General features: G+C 47.3%; 1 protein-coding gene across 1 annotated transcript in view; it reads left to right on the forward strand.

Moving 5' to 3' along the window:
• ZNF280D (zinc finger protein 280D) overlaps window positions 1–14,304 on the forward strand; it is a 434,133-nt gene that overhangs the window by 75,495 nt on the left and 344,334 nt on the right. Inside the window, 2 exon segments of the mRNA XM_030189034.1 lie at window positions 9,802–9,867; window positions 9,953–10,092. Coding sequence (XP_030044894.1) covers window positions 9,802–9,867; window positions 9,953–10,092 — 206 coding nt within the window.

Here is a 14,304-nt window from a genome sequence, read left to right on the forward strand (position 1 = left end):
TTTTGCCCTCAGGAGTCTATGATACCATAATCTTTACTTTTTATCTGTTTGGGTTTTACCTCACCCCATTTAGCTTAGTCATTAGGAGTCCTTGGCTGGAGACTACAGATTATTACATCTTCCAGAACATTAACAAACATGTTGATAGGAGTAGCAAATAAAATGTGTTTCCTAGAAATTGCTCATCTGATACATGTATCTGCTATATTTGTAACGTAGCTTTAAAAACTCCCCCCCCCCCCCCAAAGAAAAGGAGGAAGGAATCAGCAGTGCCTAATAGATATCTAGAAAAGGAAGATCTTTGTAAAAGTCAGGGGCAGACTGACAGTGATCTGGGCCCCCAGGCACTATGGGCCATGGCTCTCTAACTACCTATCAAAAGTGATTTAAATTAGATGGAATCTAAGGGAGTGGGCCCTTACTGCTGTGGGCCCTCGGGTACTGTCCTATTGTTCCAGTGGTCAGTCTGCCCCTGGTAAAAGTTAATCATGTGACACACAGTTGTCTGAGATGGATGGAATTACTCATCTCTTGTATGGCTATATATTCATACTCTGCCCCCATCACATCTCCCCCCCTCAAGATACACCTGGCCCAGTTGTGTGGTTACCAGGTAATACAAAAAGCAGCCAGGCCCATTACAGCACTCCTTTGCTAGTTCATGATGAGGCAAGGCTGGGAGCCCCCAGTGAATGCAGTATGTGGCCTCCCTTACTTCTGTGCTTAGAGCTCCCACATAGAGGAGGAGAAGCTGACAGGAGCCGCCATCCTGCACAGGTGGGAGGAAGGGGAGCAGACAATGAGGTGTGGTGCTGTTGCATGCCAGGCTGGCTGAGAGACACTGCTGAACATGGTTTGAGTCAGACTATAGGGGACAGGATGGGAGGTTTAGAGAGTAAGAGGAGTGGTGAGGGCACAATGAGAGGTTGAGAGTGAGTACTTAAAAATGGAAAGAATAGTGAAGATAGGATAAGACACTCTAAGTGAAGGGGGTGGTGAGTGCAGTAGGGAGAGGGAGGGAGGAAAGCATGTAGGGTTTGTTTATGCTGGTACTGGGGCTCAGATGGTGTTGGGTGGGAGGATGTATAGGACAGAAGCTGGGTTGAGGTGACTTAGCATGGGCAAGTGAAGACTATTAGCTTCTCCAGTAAATTTTATTGGATGTTACCTAGTGATGATTGAGTAAAAGATGATTGTTGGAAGGGCTTTTATTGGTTATAACTGATAATCTACCATTATAACAAAAAAGTAGTCATGGGCCCTTCATGGCAGATGCATTTTCAGGTGGAGAGAGAGAGAGAACCCTCACAGGGAAAAAAAAACCCCCTCATTTATTATTTGATTTACCTCATATTTGTTATCCACCGACTGGGCAAACGCCTTTGACAGTACTATGTAAGCCACATTGAGCCTGCAAATAGGTGGGAAAATGTCGGGTACAAATGCAACAAATAAATAAATAGTAGTATTTTTTGATATACTGTAAGTACTATGTATCTTCACAATGAAGATTCTATAAATATTTAGATTCTGAGGGTCATGGAATCGGAGGTAGGGTATTATTATGGATTAAGAACTGGTTGAAAGATAGGAAGCAGAGAGTAGGATTGCGTGGCCAGTATTCTCAGTGGAGGAGGGTAGTTAGTGGGGTCCCGCAGGGGTCTGTGCTGGGTCCGTTGCTTTTTAATGTATTTATAAATGACCTAGAGATGGGAATAACTAGTGAGGTAATTAAATTCGCCGATGACACCAAAATTATTCAGGGTCGTCAAGTCGCAGGAGGAATGTGAACGATTACAGGAGGACCTTGCGAGACTGGGAGAATGGGCGTGCAAGTGGCAGATGAAGTTCAATGTTGACAAGTGCAAAGTGATGCATGTGGGTAAAAGGAACCCGAATTATAGCTACGTCTTGCAAGGTTCCGCGTTAGGAGTTACGGATCAAGAAAGGGATCTGGGTGTCGTCGTCGATGATACGCTGAAACCTTCTGCTCAGTGTGCTGCTGCGGCTAGGAAAGCGAATAGAATGTTGGGTGTTATTAGGAAGGGTATGGAGTCCAGGTGTGCAGATGTTATAATGCCGTTGTATCGCTCCATGGTGCGACCGCACCTTGAGTATTGTGTTCAGTACTGGTCTCCGTATCTCAAAAAAGATATAGTAGAATTGGAAAAGGTACAGCGAAGGGCGACGAAAATGATAGTGGGGATGGGACGACTTTCCTACGAAGAGAGGCTGAGAAGGCTAGGGCTTTTCAGCTTGGAGAAGAGACGGCTGAGGGGAGATATGATAGAAGTGTATAAAATAATGAGTGGAATGGATCGGGTGGATGTGAAGCGACTGTTCACGCTATCCAAAAATACTAGGACTAGAGGGCATGAGTTGAAGCTACAGTGTGGTAAATTTAAAACGAATCGGAGAAAATTTTTCTTCACCCAACGTGTAATTAGACTCTGGAATTCGTTGCCGGAGAACGTGGTACGGGCGGTTAGCTTGACGGAGTTTAAAAAGGGGTTAGATAGATTCCTAAAGGACAAGTCCATAGACCGCTATTAAATGGACTTGGAAAAATTCCGCATTTTTAGGTATAACTTGTCTGGAATGTTTTTACGTTTGGGGAGCGTGCCAGGTGCCCTTGACCTGGATTGGCCACTGTCGGTGACAGGATGCTGGGCTAGATGGACCTTTGGTCTTTCCCAGTATGGCACTACTTATGTACTTATGTATATGTGATGCAGTGGGAGCGGTAGCTGTGTTTTAGCTCTGCTCCGAGGTCCCCGCTCGGTTGTCTGCCCTCCGAAGCTTGTCTGACCCTCAACTTTGAGACTTTTGCCTGTCTAAAGTGCTGACAGAAGTGCATGGAACAATTTCTTGTCCCAATGCCGTCTGGAACATCAAAAAAGGGAGTGAAAACGGAGAAGGAGAAAGCGATGCCAGCCAGCGGGGACTCCAAGATGTTGGCTGGATCCCCGCGCGGCGAGGCGGTATTCTCTGAGAAGCAGCTGGCGTAGCTAGCAAAGGCGATGGGAGCTGCGCTGGAACCTAGATTTCTTTTGCTGGAGGGGCAATTCAGGAAGCTGAATGGGCTCTTGGCTGACATCGCAGGGTGAACCGCGGAGGTGGAAAAAAGAATATCAGATGTAGAGGACACGTGGCAAAGGTGGGACCCGGAGCTGAACAAGCTAAAGAAAAAGTTAAGCGCCCAGGAAGAGAAGCTTGATGAGCTTCAGAACAGGGCGAGATGGAGCAATTTGCAGCTGGTGGGGCTTCTGGAGACGCTCCCAGATAAGAACTTGGGCGCTGTGCTGGAGCAATGGCTCACTAAAGAATTTGCGCTCTTGGACAGCAGAGGTTCTCTGTGCATTGAGAGAGCGCATAGAATTGGTAAAATGCAAGCTAATAGTCAACGCCCCAGAGTGGTGATTATCAAAGTGCATAATTATACCCACAAGAAAGAAATTTTGAGAGGATATTGGCTGAAACGAGAGTCCTTGACCTATGCGGGAGCGCAGGTTCGCATTTTTCAGGATTACTCCGCGTGTGTTCAAGAGAAAAGGAGGAGATTCCACCCTATTTGTTCTACGCTGGTAGAAAAGAAGATTCGTTTTATGCTGCTGTATCCAGCTGTATTGAAGGTGCAACAGGATGGGAAGTGGCGATCTTTTGAGTCAGAGCTGGCGACGAGGGAGTTTCTCAATCTGGAGAGTGAGGGGCCTGTCTCCTCGACTTGACTTTGAACTTTGAAATTCCTCTTTGGGAGGAGGTATGATGGAGCAGTGGCGGGGTGAGCTTGGGAGTCTGGCAGCTCATTGTCTGCTATATGAGGGAAAGACATTTACTGTGTGTAAGGTGCATGGATTGAAGGGAGAGTGGGTGGGGAGAGAGTGGGGGCCTCAGCATGTTATGACCTTACCTCGATGGGGGTTGGCTCCTCGAGGCTGTTTGGGTGTGTGTGGGTTGGGGAAGGGGGGTGGGTGGGATGTTTGCAGAGATTGGAAAGGAGGCAGATGGGGAAAAGGAAGAGGTATAGGTGGGGGGCTGGTTGGGAGGGTGAAGGATGGAGGGAGGGGTGGGGCACGTTGGGTGGGAAGGGGGATTGAGAGAAGTTTTTTTTTTTTTTTTTGTTACATTTGTACCCCGCGCTTTCCCACTCATGGCAGGCTCAATGCGGCTTACATATACAGGTACTTATTTGTACCTGGGGCAATGGAGGGTTAAGTGACTTGCCCAGAGTCACAAGGAGCTGCCCATGCCTGAAGTGGGAATCAAACTCAGTTCCCCAGTTCCCCAGGACCAGAGTCCACCACCATAACCACTAGGCCACTCCTGGCTGAGTGGGGTGTGGAACTAGTACGGGGAGTGGAGTTTGTTTGGGAGTATGTGGGGGGAGGAGAGTCTGTGATGTTATGGAAGCTTCGGGGGTTGGGCTGGGTCCTCGGGGCTAAGTTAATAAGGTATAATTGGAGTGGTCAATCTGGAGAGCGAATTGGCGGGCTGTAACATAATTTAATGTAATGTGGGGGGTATTTCATCCCCGATTAAGAGGAAAAAGATAGTCACATTTGGGGTGTTTACATGCCAATATTGTATGTCTCCAGGAAACTAGGTTGTCTGCCTTAGAACATAGTAAGCTACAGCGAGGGTGGGTGGGGCAGGTCTGTTCAGCATCTGCAGGGGCCCGAAGGGGAGGAGTGGAGATATTGTTTCATAATAAACTAGTTTATACTTCAGAAATACTCTTGCAGGACCCTCTGGGTCGATACTTATTAATTAAATTGTGGCTATAGGGGCAGGAGGTGTATATTTTAACGGTTTATGCTCCCACACCCTAAGAGAAAAACTTTTTTCCTGAGTTGTTGAAGATACTTATGCCATATCAGGGAGCCAACCTCATTGTAACGGGGGATATGAATACTCTTTTGGACCCAGGGGTTGATTGCACAAGGAGTAGAAGCAGTGGGCTCGTGGGAGGACCTGACAGAGGCATGTTAAGTTCCTTCTCTGCCTCGCTTGGGATAGTGGATGCTTGGAGGCACTTGCACCCGGGGGAGAGGGACTATTCGCATAGATCTTGGGCTCATGATACCTGGGCAAGACTGGACTATATGTTTGTGTCTTCTGGACTTTTTCCCTGGGTCACGGAGGCGCAGATGGGAGAGGTGGTGGTGTCTGATCATGCTCCTGTTTGGATGCATCTGGAGGCTCCGAGTGGGTTTTCTCAGGCACAGAACTGGACTTTTTCTGGGTTCCTGGCTAAAGATTCTGAATTCCATGGGTTCTTGAGGGAGAAATGGGAGACGTGTACTTCACAATGCTCAGCATCAGTCTACTCCTCAGCTTTTTTGGTGTGTTGCTAAGGCAGTGTTAACGGGGAGAAATGATTTATGTGACAGCGCGACGGAAGAGGACTGCGGCGAGCATTGTGAACTTACAGCGAAGCCTTCAGAGGGCAAAGCAAGTATTTTTGAGGACTCCAACACATGCGAACAGGGAGATATATGTTTCTTTGCAGGTGTCGGTCAATTCCCTGTTAAATGAGCAGACACAGCGCCAGCTAATATATCAAAAATTTCGTTTTCATAGGTTTGGGAACCAATCGGGGGGTCTTTTGGCGCGGTTGATGAAGGCCTCTGGAGGGAATCGAACTATCTCTGCGTTGTGGGATGGACAAGGGAGGGTAACTAACCGACCAGATTTGGTGAGGGAGATATTGAGAGGTCATTATTGTGATTTATACAAGGGTAGGGGAGAACCATCGCGGGCATCGGTGGAAGAGTTGTTGAGGCGGGCTGGTATGCCAAGGTTGTCAGAAACAGCAATTGAGGACCTTGAGTCCCCATTGCAATTTAAAGAACTAAAACAAGTGATGAAGGGACTGAAGGCCTATTCTGCGCCTGGGATAGATGGATACACAGGGGAGTTTTTTAAGATCTTACAAGCCTCGGTGGGGGGTGCGTTATTTGAATATCATCAGTCTGTCATCCAAGAGGGTACGTTCCCAGCATATGAGAATACTGTGTTGCTGTCACTTTTGCCCAAGCCAGGTAAAGCGCTAGAGGAACCTGAGTCCTATCGGCCCATTTCCTTGATTAATGTAGACATCAAAATTTTGGCAAAGATTTTGGCCAATAGGCTGCGGCCTCATATCGCGGATTTAATCAGTCCTGCTCAAGTGGGGTTCATTCCTAAACGATATTCGGTGCAGCATGTACAGAGAATTCTCCTTTCAATGGCCCAAAATGGAGGGCAGGGGCAGCCAGCGTTGCTTGTGAGTTTAGATGCGGCAAAAGCCTTTGATCAGGTGAATTGGGGCTATCTATTCCAGGTATTGGGTTGGGTGGGGTTACCAGAATGGTTCTTAAATGCGATGGAAGCGCTTTACTCGGGGTTGGAAGCACAGATCGTGGTTAATGGAGGTAGATCGGACTGCTTTGCGGTGGGGCGGGGGACTAGGCAGGGGTGTCCTTTATCCCCCTTCCTCTTTGATATCTCTTTGGAACCTTTGATTAGGTTGTTGAATAATACGCCAGGGATCAAAGGGCTAGCGGTCGGGGGAGAGGAGACGGTGGCTTTGGCATATACAGATGACAGAATGCTTCTTCTCTCTGACCCGGAACGATCATTACAAAAGGTACTGGATATGGTGGGGCATTTTGGAACCCTGTCAGGGTTTTCTTTAAATCTGCAAAAATCTTGTGCATTAGCGCTTGACGAGGAAGTGCGGCGGTCTTGGAGGGGTCAATTTCCATTATGATGGGAGGATTCAGCTCTAATGTATTTGGAGGTTTATATTACTGGAGACCTGTCTTTGTTATATTCAGTGAATGTAAGACCCCTAATAGAGATGATGAAACGGAAGCTAACTTTATGGCAAGATCTGCCTTTGTCGCTATGGGGCCGGATAGCGTTGTTCAGTATGATTCTGGTGCCCAAGTGGCTCTATGTGTTTCAGCAGTTACCTTTGTTTTTGCTTAAGAAGGATGAGAAGGTGTTAGGCCAGCTAGCGCAGAACTTCTTATGGCAAGGTAGGCGGCCGAGGCTTCCTTTGGCCTTGCTCTCCACACCGCGTAGCGGTGGAGGGATGGGCCTGTTGAGTATCAGGTCTTTGACGATTGCGTGTTCGATGAGACATATAAATGACTGGTTCCGAGGTACTTCAGAGTTTTCGTTAACATCTTTGGAGACTTCGCTGTTCCCAGAAATACATTTCAGTCACTTGCTCCATTCAGGGACTCGATTGCCCCAGTCGCGCTTTTAGCCGTCATCTGCTGTTGGAGGCTCTGAGAGCGATGTGGCGGTGGTTGTGCCGGCGGCATCAGTTATCGGCTAAGACTACCCCTTTGCTTTCTATTTGTAATAATCCTGCTTTTTCCTCAGGTTGGGGGTTAAGTGTGTTTAGCTCATGGATACCGAAGGGAATTACCTACTTAGCTCAGGTGGTCAATGAGGAAGGGCGTCTTAAGCTGCTGGAGGAGTTGCAACAGCAGTATAAGATCCCTGCAGGACAGTACTTTGCGTACTTTCAATTAAAGCATTACATCTCCTCCTTGGTTTGGACGGACTTAACGGAAGATGTGGTGGATATTTTGTCAGAGGCTTATTCGTTGGCTCACAACAGTCCATGCCACTAAAATTTCATCACCAACAGCTAAAGGATACTATGGCTGAGCTGGATTATTTGGGGTTGGCCCGGAGCTGGTCTAATGATTTGGGGTGCGAGGTTACTGTGGATTTGTGTAAAGCCTACATTAAGCATTTATACTGGCTACGATTGTCAGTCTTTCAGCGGGAGAAACTCTATCACTTTTTCCTGCGGCTACATTTATCTCCGAGACGGGCCTTTCGGGCAAAAATTGCGGGAAGCGGGTTATGTTTGAAGTGTGGGGGAGGCCTGGCTGCACTGGGGCATATGTTTTGGTTATGTGGTTCCGTGAGTAGCTTTTGAAAAAGGATGTTAGGGCGGGTGGAGGTAGTGTGGGGTTGTTCGATAGTCTGGAATCCACGGCTTCTATTCAATAAGTATTTGTTTATTGGGGTTCCCCCGGGGGGGGGGGGGGGGGGGGGGTTTAAGGATTCATGGAGATAGCTATATTTTTTGGAATTAATGCTATTTTGACGTCGTGGCTTTCCCCTTTGGGCCCTTCTTTACAATTATGGAGGTCTCAGTTGATACAGCAGATGCGGGTGGATAGATGTGGGGTTAAGAGTATGGATAGTGTTCCAGGGGTTAGGTTTAAGGCCCGATTGGAGCCTCTTTGGTTGACTCTGCCTTCTCGAGAGAGGAGTTATATTTTGAATTGTTAATCCACATGATGGGGAGATGGTGATGGGGGGGGGATGGGGAGGGTTTTTGGAGGGGGGAGAAGGGAGGAAATGATAATTGATGACACTGTCTTACTTAATCCAGTGTAAGGGGGCTATAATTAATGTTGGATTGTATTGAATTGTTGATTTGGATGCTGTATTTTGATTGTTCAGCAATAAATGGTTGGTACATACTTGTATGCTGTTTGGGGATATAAGAACACAATCCCCGGACAGTATGTTATTGCAATAGGGGTGGATAGGGTAAGGCATTGTTAAAGCTGGATGATAAAATGTAACATCTGTATTTTCCCAAGTTTGCGCTGTTGATTGTTATACTTTGTCTCTGGATTATTATTACTGTTGGATTCAGCTCTTTTGCATTGTCATCAATAAAATGATGAAACATAGATATTTAGATACTGCAAGGTTTGACCTAAAACTCCCAAATAGTTTTAGTCCACAACATAGTACTAATTGAATGGCTGCGTAGACCAAAAATGCTATTAGTGTTTTTAAATTGTAGTCAACCATTGATCATTAATTCACTGGTAAACAAAAATGTATTTTTGAATTGTTAATTCTTGGTGCAATCTTTGTAGGGTAGATGTTAAAAAGAACTATGACCACAAGTTAGGGAAGTAGGAGCCTAAATCTACTGGTAAAAATTTTCCCCTGAGTGAGCACCTAAATTTAGGTCCCTAAATTCACTACATACCTTTTTATTTATTTCCTTACCTCCTGAATTGCAGTACTTTCAACCCTTATCCACTGGTGCAAAATCCCCCCACCTTCCTGAGCCATAGTAACGAACAGCCCAGTTCTCCCCTCCCAGATACTTTTATGATCCATATTCCACTGGTAAAAAATCTCACTTTAGGATTCTGGAGGGTGGTCCCTTTGTAGGCTGGGGGACTTCACCTTCCCGATACTGATGACAAATGTCTCTTAGCAACAGGCTGTGTAATTCAGCTGTCAGTATTGCTGGTTGGAGAGAGATCACATCCCCCTACACACCTACAAAAGAGAAGACCCTTTGAAATTGTGAGATGAGATTATTTATTTATTTTTTTATTTTGGGGGTGGGGTGGGGTGGATGATCACTTTGCTGGGGCTGTGGAAAAGATTAAGCCGGGGAGAGGAGGGTGTTGAGTTGTGGGAAAATTTAGAGTACTAGGGAACAGGTTTTTTTTTTTTTTTTTTTTAATATTGGGATTTGGGGAGGGGTTAGGTGACCATTGTTGGCCAGGCTGAGTCTTAAATTTCAGCAGCCACATGCTTGCCTCCTAAATGTAGGAAACTTTTCAGGCTGAAATGTAAGTGCCTAGTTTTCACTGACTTTTCATAAAACCTGGGGGGGGGGGAGGGGGAATAGATTGACTGCCTAGATGAAGCAGTCAGACATGGCTGAAAATTGCTTAACCTTTTATTGTATTTACTTGTATCAACATATTCACTGCATCTGTATTCATTGTTGTGATCATGATTTTTCTAATGCAGATAATTTACCTAGAATCAACCATGGTTCATCACCAAGAGGAATGCCAAATGGTGCACCCAGCAGAGGTACACAGTAATTTTTGTAGTTGAAGAAATATAACTTTCATTATTCATTCCGTCCTTTCTGAAGTCTGATTATTTTGCTTAACAGGCACAGTTGCAGCATTCAAGCCTACAAGTCAACAGTATAAGACTTCCACCTTGAACCAAGGTGCTGTGGCAGTTTCACCAGTATATCAGCCAGCATCCAGACCTACTACTAGCTCAGTAGTTCAACCTGTATCCAGACCCGTCAGTGTTTCAGGATCTCCCCAGTCACTACAGAGACCGATTCCTACTTGTATACTGACACAGCAAATGTCGAGAACAAATTCTGGCATATCACAGCCAGTTTGCAGACCTGTGACAATTCCAGTTACAGCACAGCCAGTATCGAGAAATATCTCTGTACCAGTAATGGCCCAGCCAGTGCCCCGGCCCGTAGCTACAGTAACAGCACAACCAATCATGTTAAATCAGGTAATATGTTTTCTGTTAAATATTTGTCTAGTACTCTAAGGAGAAAATGCCCATGATTGTGTAAGAAATTTAAAATGTAATGCAGTTGATGATTATATGGCAATTGCAGTTTAGAATTTGGGATTTCATTACTTACTTTTTTTAAACAGAATATTGGGACAAATTACCTTTCGGGTACAGAAAGTATTTCTGTACTGTAGAGGGTTTACAATTAAGGCAGGGGTCTCAAACTCTGTTCATTACTGGGCCACAGTAGAACAAAATATTCCTTAAGGGAGGCAACCAGGAAAGGGAAGCAACATCCTTTAATGTTGGGGCTAACTTGTAAAGGAGGTGAAGTTCCCTGTACCTGCAGTGCCTTTATTTGCTGTGAAGAGTTAGGTAAAAGGGTGAAAGAGAGGGACAGAGTGTGGGAAAGTTTGTCGCTGAAGAGATGGGGTACTATAGACAGAATGAGAAGTTTCTTAGCCCCAGCAGCAGATGAATCCAGGAACCAGTGGGTTGTATCAGTCTACCAGCAGGTGGAGATACAGAACTAAACTGAAGGGAGTCATACCAGATGGCCAGCCCCTATGCCATTTAGTATATCTCTGTCTCCAGCAGGTGGTGGACGGATCTGTACCAGTTCCCGGATTCACAGGGCCTTAGGGGTTTAGTGGACCTTTGGCCAGTTGAGACTAGGGGTATGTGGTCAATTGACCAGCCTTAGGGGCATACTTGCTTGGCCGGTCCCTGTCTCACCCCGAGAAATCCCTTTCTCCCAGTGCTTTTTGCTGCTTAACTTCCTCACAAAAAAAAAACAAAAAACAGTTCAACCAGGCAGTGCTGTTGTGGAGCCAGCCTTTGCAGCATGGGGGTTCCCTTCTGGAGGAGTGCAGTTGCTGCCAATTTACTGGGCCGGGGAGTCAGTGAGCTTGGTGCGGGGAGGATCTGTGACTAAACGGCACTGCGGTGAGTGCACTTGACTTATGTCTCCCATTTCCCTTCGGTGTGTGTTCCAGACGCTAATGGCGACAGAAATGGTGAAGTGATGTTCCTGCTGCGGGAAGCATAGGTCAGCAGCGGGAATCTGTAGCGCAGAATGTGCTGAGATGTTAGGGGGAGATTCTGGGTCTCTGTCTCCTGCTGTGGCGTTTCCTGCGCCGGGATCGCCGATGTGGGTGCCATCTTGGATTTTCCCATGGTAGCTACCTCGGCCTTTCTGCAGCTCGTGCCATCTTCCTTAGCCTGAATCGCTGTAGATTCGGCTGGAAGGGAGGTGCAACTGGGGGGCCGGATTCAGCTGCTGGCATGGATGCAGTGGTGGTGGCAGGCCCAGCGGCTTCAGGTGAGGGTTCCTCCCCAGAATTCATACTCCTTCATCAGACTTATCTCATGAAGCGGACCCTTTCTCAGCCTGTTGGGGGTGAAGGTCCTAGGGTCTTCCCTGGAGGATTTGGATCACAGTTTGTTACTAGTGTCACGGGATCAGGCTCACAGGTTCAGGCGCCTGGGCACTGGTTCCGATGGCGGTTCTGTAGGGACCTCTGTCTCTCCCCTCTTCTTTTCCCGGGTGTTTGGGGGGATTTGTTGAGGACCTCGTGCACAGAGGATTTGGAGGAAGGGGAGATCATTTTGGAGGAGCTGGATGATCCACGGCAGCACAGAGTTTTCATAGGGAAGAATTTAATCTCCATCATCTCTACTGCCTTGGATGTGTTACATATAGAAGATCCTGAGGCGTGTGGTGGTAAATGTGAGGATGGCTAGCACGAGAAGACCAGCCAGGGCCTTCCCAGTGCATGAGGCCATCCAGGAGTTCATCACAGCGCAGTGGACGGATCCAGATGTGCCTCTGCAGGTTGCCAAAGCCATTTCTCGCTTGTACCCAGTGCAGGGTAGCCAGGCGGAAAGATATGCCCTGCCTCGGGTAGATACTCTGGTGACAGCGGTCACCAAGAAGACCATCCTTCCAGTGTGTGTGAGTGGGGTGTTTGCATTAATATATATGCAGGATCGGCATCTGGAGGCTACGTTAAAGCGCTCATTTCAGATGTCTGCTTTGGCCCTCATTGCATCCATTTGTAGTTCTTGCGCGGCCTGGGCTTCCCTTGGTTGGCTTCAGCAGGCTGTGGAACAGGAGCGGGAGACTGCTCCATCTGTGATGGTGACCGTTCCTAAGATGGAGTCCGGTCTGCCTTATTTCTTTGGTTGTGTTACCGGGCCGCGGATATGGCGTCTAAGCAACATCTTACCAAGTTGCCCTTTAGAGGCAAACTTTTGTTTGGGGAAGATTTAGAGAAGATAGTGAAAGATTTGGGAGGATTTCCAAATCCCTGAGGCTCCCGGAAGACAAGTCTAAGGCGTCGGTTAAGACTGGATCTGCGAGACCTCAGTTTCGGGAGGCCCGACGCTATCAACCGGGTAGGCCATCTTCATCCTTCCAGCGTCCTTGGTTTCAACAGCGAGCTTCCTTGTGTGGAGACGAGGACCAAGCGCAGCGACCGAACAGGGAGCGGCTGGTCATCCTTCACAATGATGGGGCGCCGGCCCACTCTTTGGTGTTGGAAATAGGGCTGCCTCACTATTACCGGGAGTGGGCAGAGATCACCTCAGATCAATGGGTTCTCGATATTATCAAAGAAGATTACAATCTAGAATTCACATCTCCCATCGGAGATTCTTTCTTGGAGTCCTGGTGTGCTACGGCTGCCAAACGGGAGGCAGTTCTAGCAACATTGCGGAACCTGGTGGCCATTGGGGCAGTCGTTCCAGTTCCGCTGCTTGAATGGCACACAGGTCGGTATGCGATCTTTTTCAAGGCGCCGAAAAAAGGAGGCTCCTTCAGACCCATGCTTAACCTCAGGAAGGTGAATCAATTCCTCGGGGTTTGCATTTCTGCATTGACACTCTCAGAGCGGTGATAGCGGCGGTACAACTGCAGGAGTATCTGATTGCCATGGATCTCAAGAAGTGGTGGAAGTGCTTCAGTTCTTCGGATGGGTGATCAGCTTCTCCAAGAGTCATCTGATCCCGTCCCAGATGTTAGAGTACTTAGGCGTTTGGTTCAATACGGTGCAGGGCCTACTTTTCCTGCTGGAGGGCAGGATGCTCAAGTTGGTGGCGCAAGTGCTCAGCCTCTTGCCGTTGCCAAGTCCTTGGATATGGGACTATGTTTAGGTGTTGGGGTCATGGTGGCCACTCTCAAAGTAGTGCCATGGACCAGGGCACACATGCGACCTCTACAACACGCTCTCCTGAGACGATGGTCTCCAGTTTCGCAGGATTACTCTTGACGACTTCCATGGTTGCCTCAGGCACGATTCAGTATGGCCTGGTGGCTTCTTCCTTCCCACTTATGACGGGAGATGCCCTTGGCATCACCTCAGTGGGTAGTGGTGGTGACGGATGGCAGCCTTACGGGGGCTGGGGGGCTCATTGCCTCCATCGTTATGCGCAGGGGCGCTGGTCGATGGATGAAGCAGCTTGGTCCATCAATCGGTTAGAGTTGAGAGCAGTGATGAACGTTGTGGTGCATGTGTTATCGGACAAGATGACGGCGGTGGCTTACATTAGTCGACAGAGCGGAATGTACATAAGTACATAAGTATTGCCATACTGGGAAAGACCAAAGGTTCATCGAGCTCAGCATCCTGTTTCCAACAGTGGCCAATCGAGGTCACAAATACCCGGCAAGATCCCAAAAATGTACAAAACATTTTATACTGCTTATCCCAGAAATAGTGGATTTTCCCCAAGTCCATTTAATAACGGTCTGTGGACTTTTCCTTTAGGAAGCCGTCCAAACCTTTTTTAAACTCTGCTAACCTAACTGTCTTTACCACATTCTCTGGCAACGAATTCCAGAGTTTAATTACACGTTGAGTGAAGAACAATTTTCTCCGATTAGTTTTAAATTTACTACATTGTAGCTTCATCGCATGCCCCCTAGTCCTAGTATTTTTGGAAAGCGTGAACAGACGCTTCACATCTACCCGTTCAACT

The sequence above is a fragment of the Microcaecilia unicolor genome, chromosome 1 (genome assembly GCF_901765095.1).
Source record: "Microcaecilia unicolor chromosome 1, aMicUni1.1, whole genome shotgun sequence".
Classification (NCBI taxonomy): domain Eukaryota; kingdom Metazoa; phylum Chordata; class Amphibia; order Gymnophiona; family Siphonopidae; genus Microcaecilia; species Microcaecilia unicolor.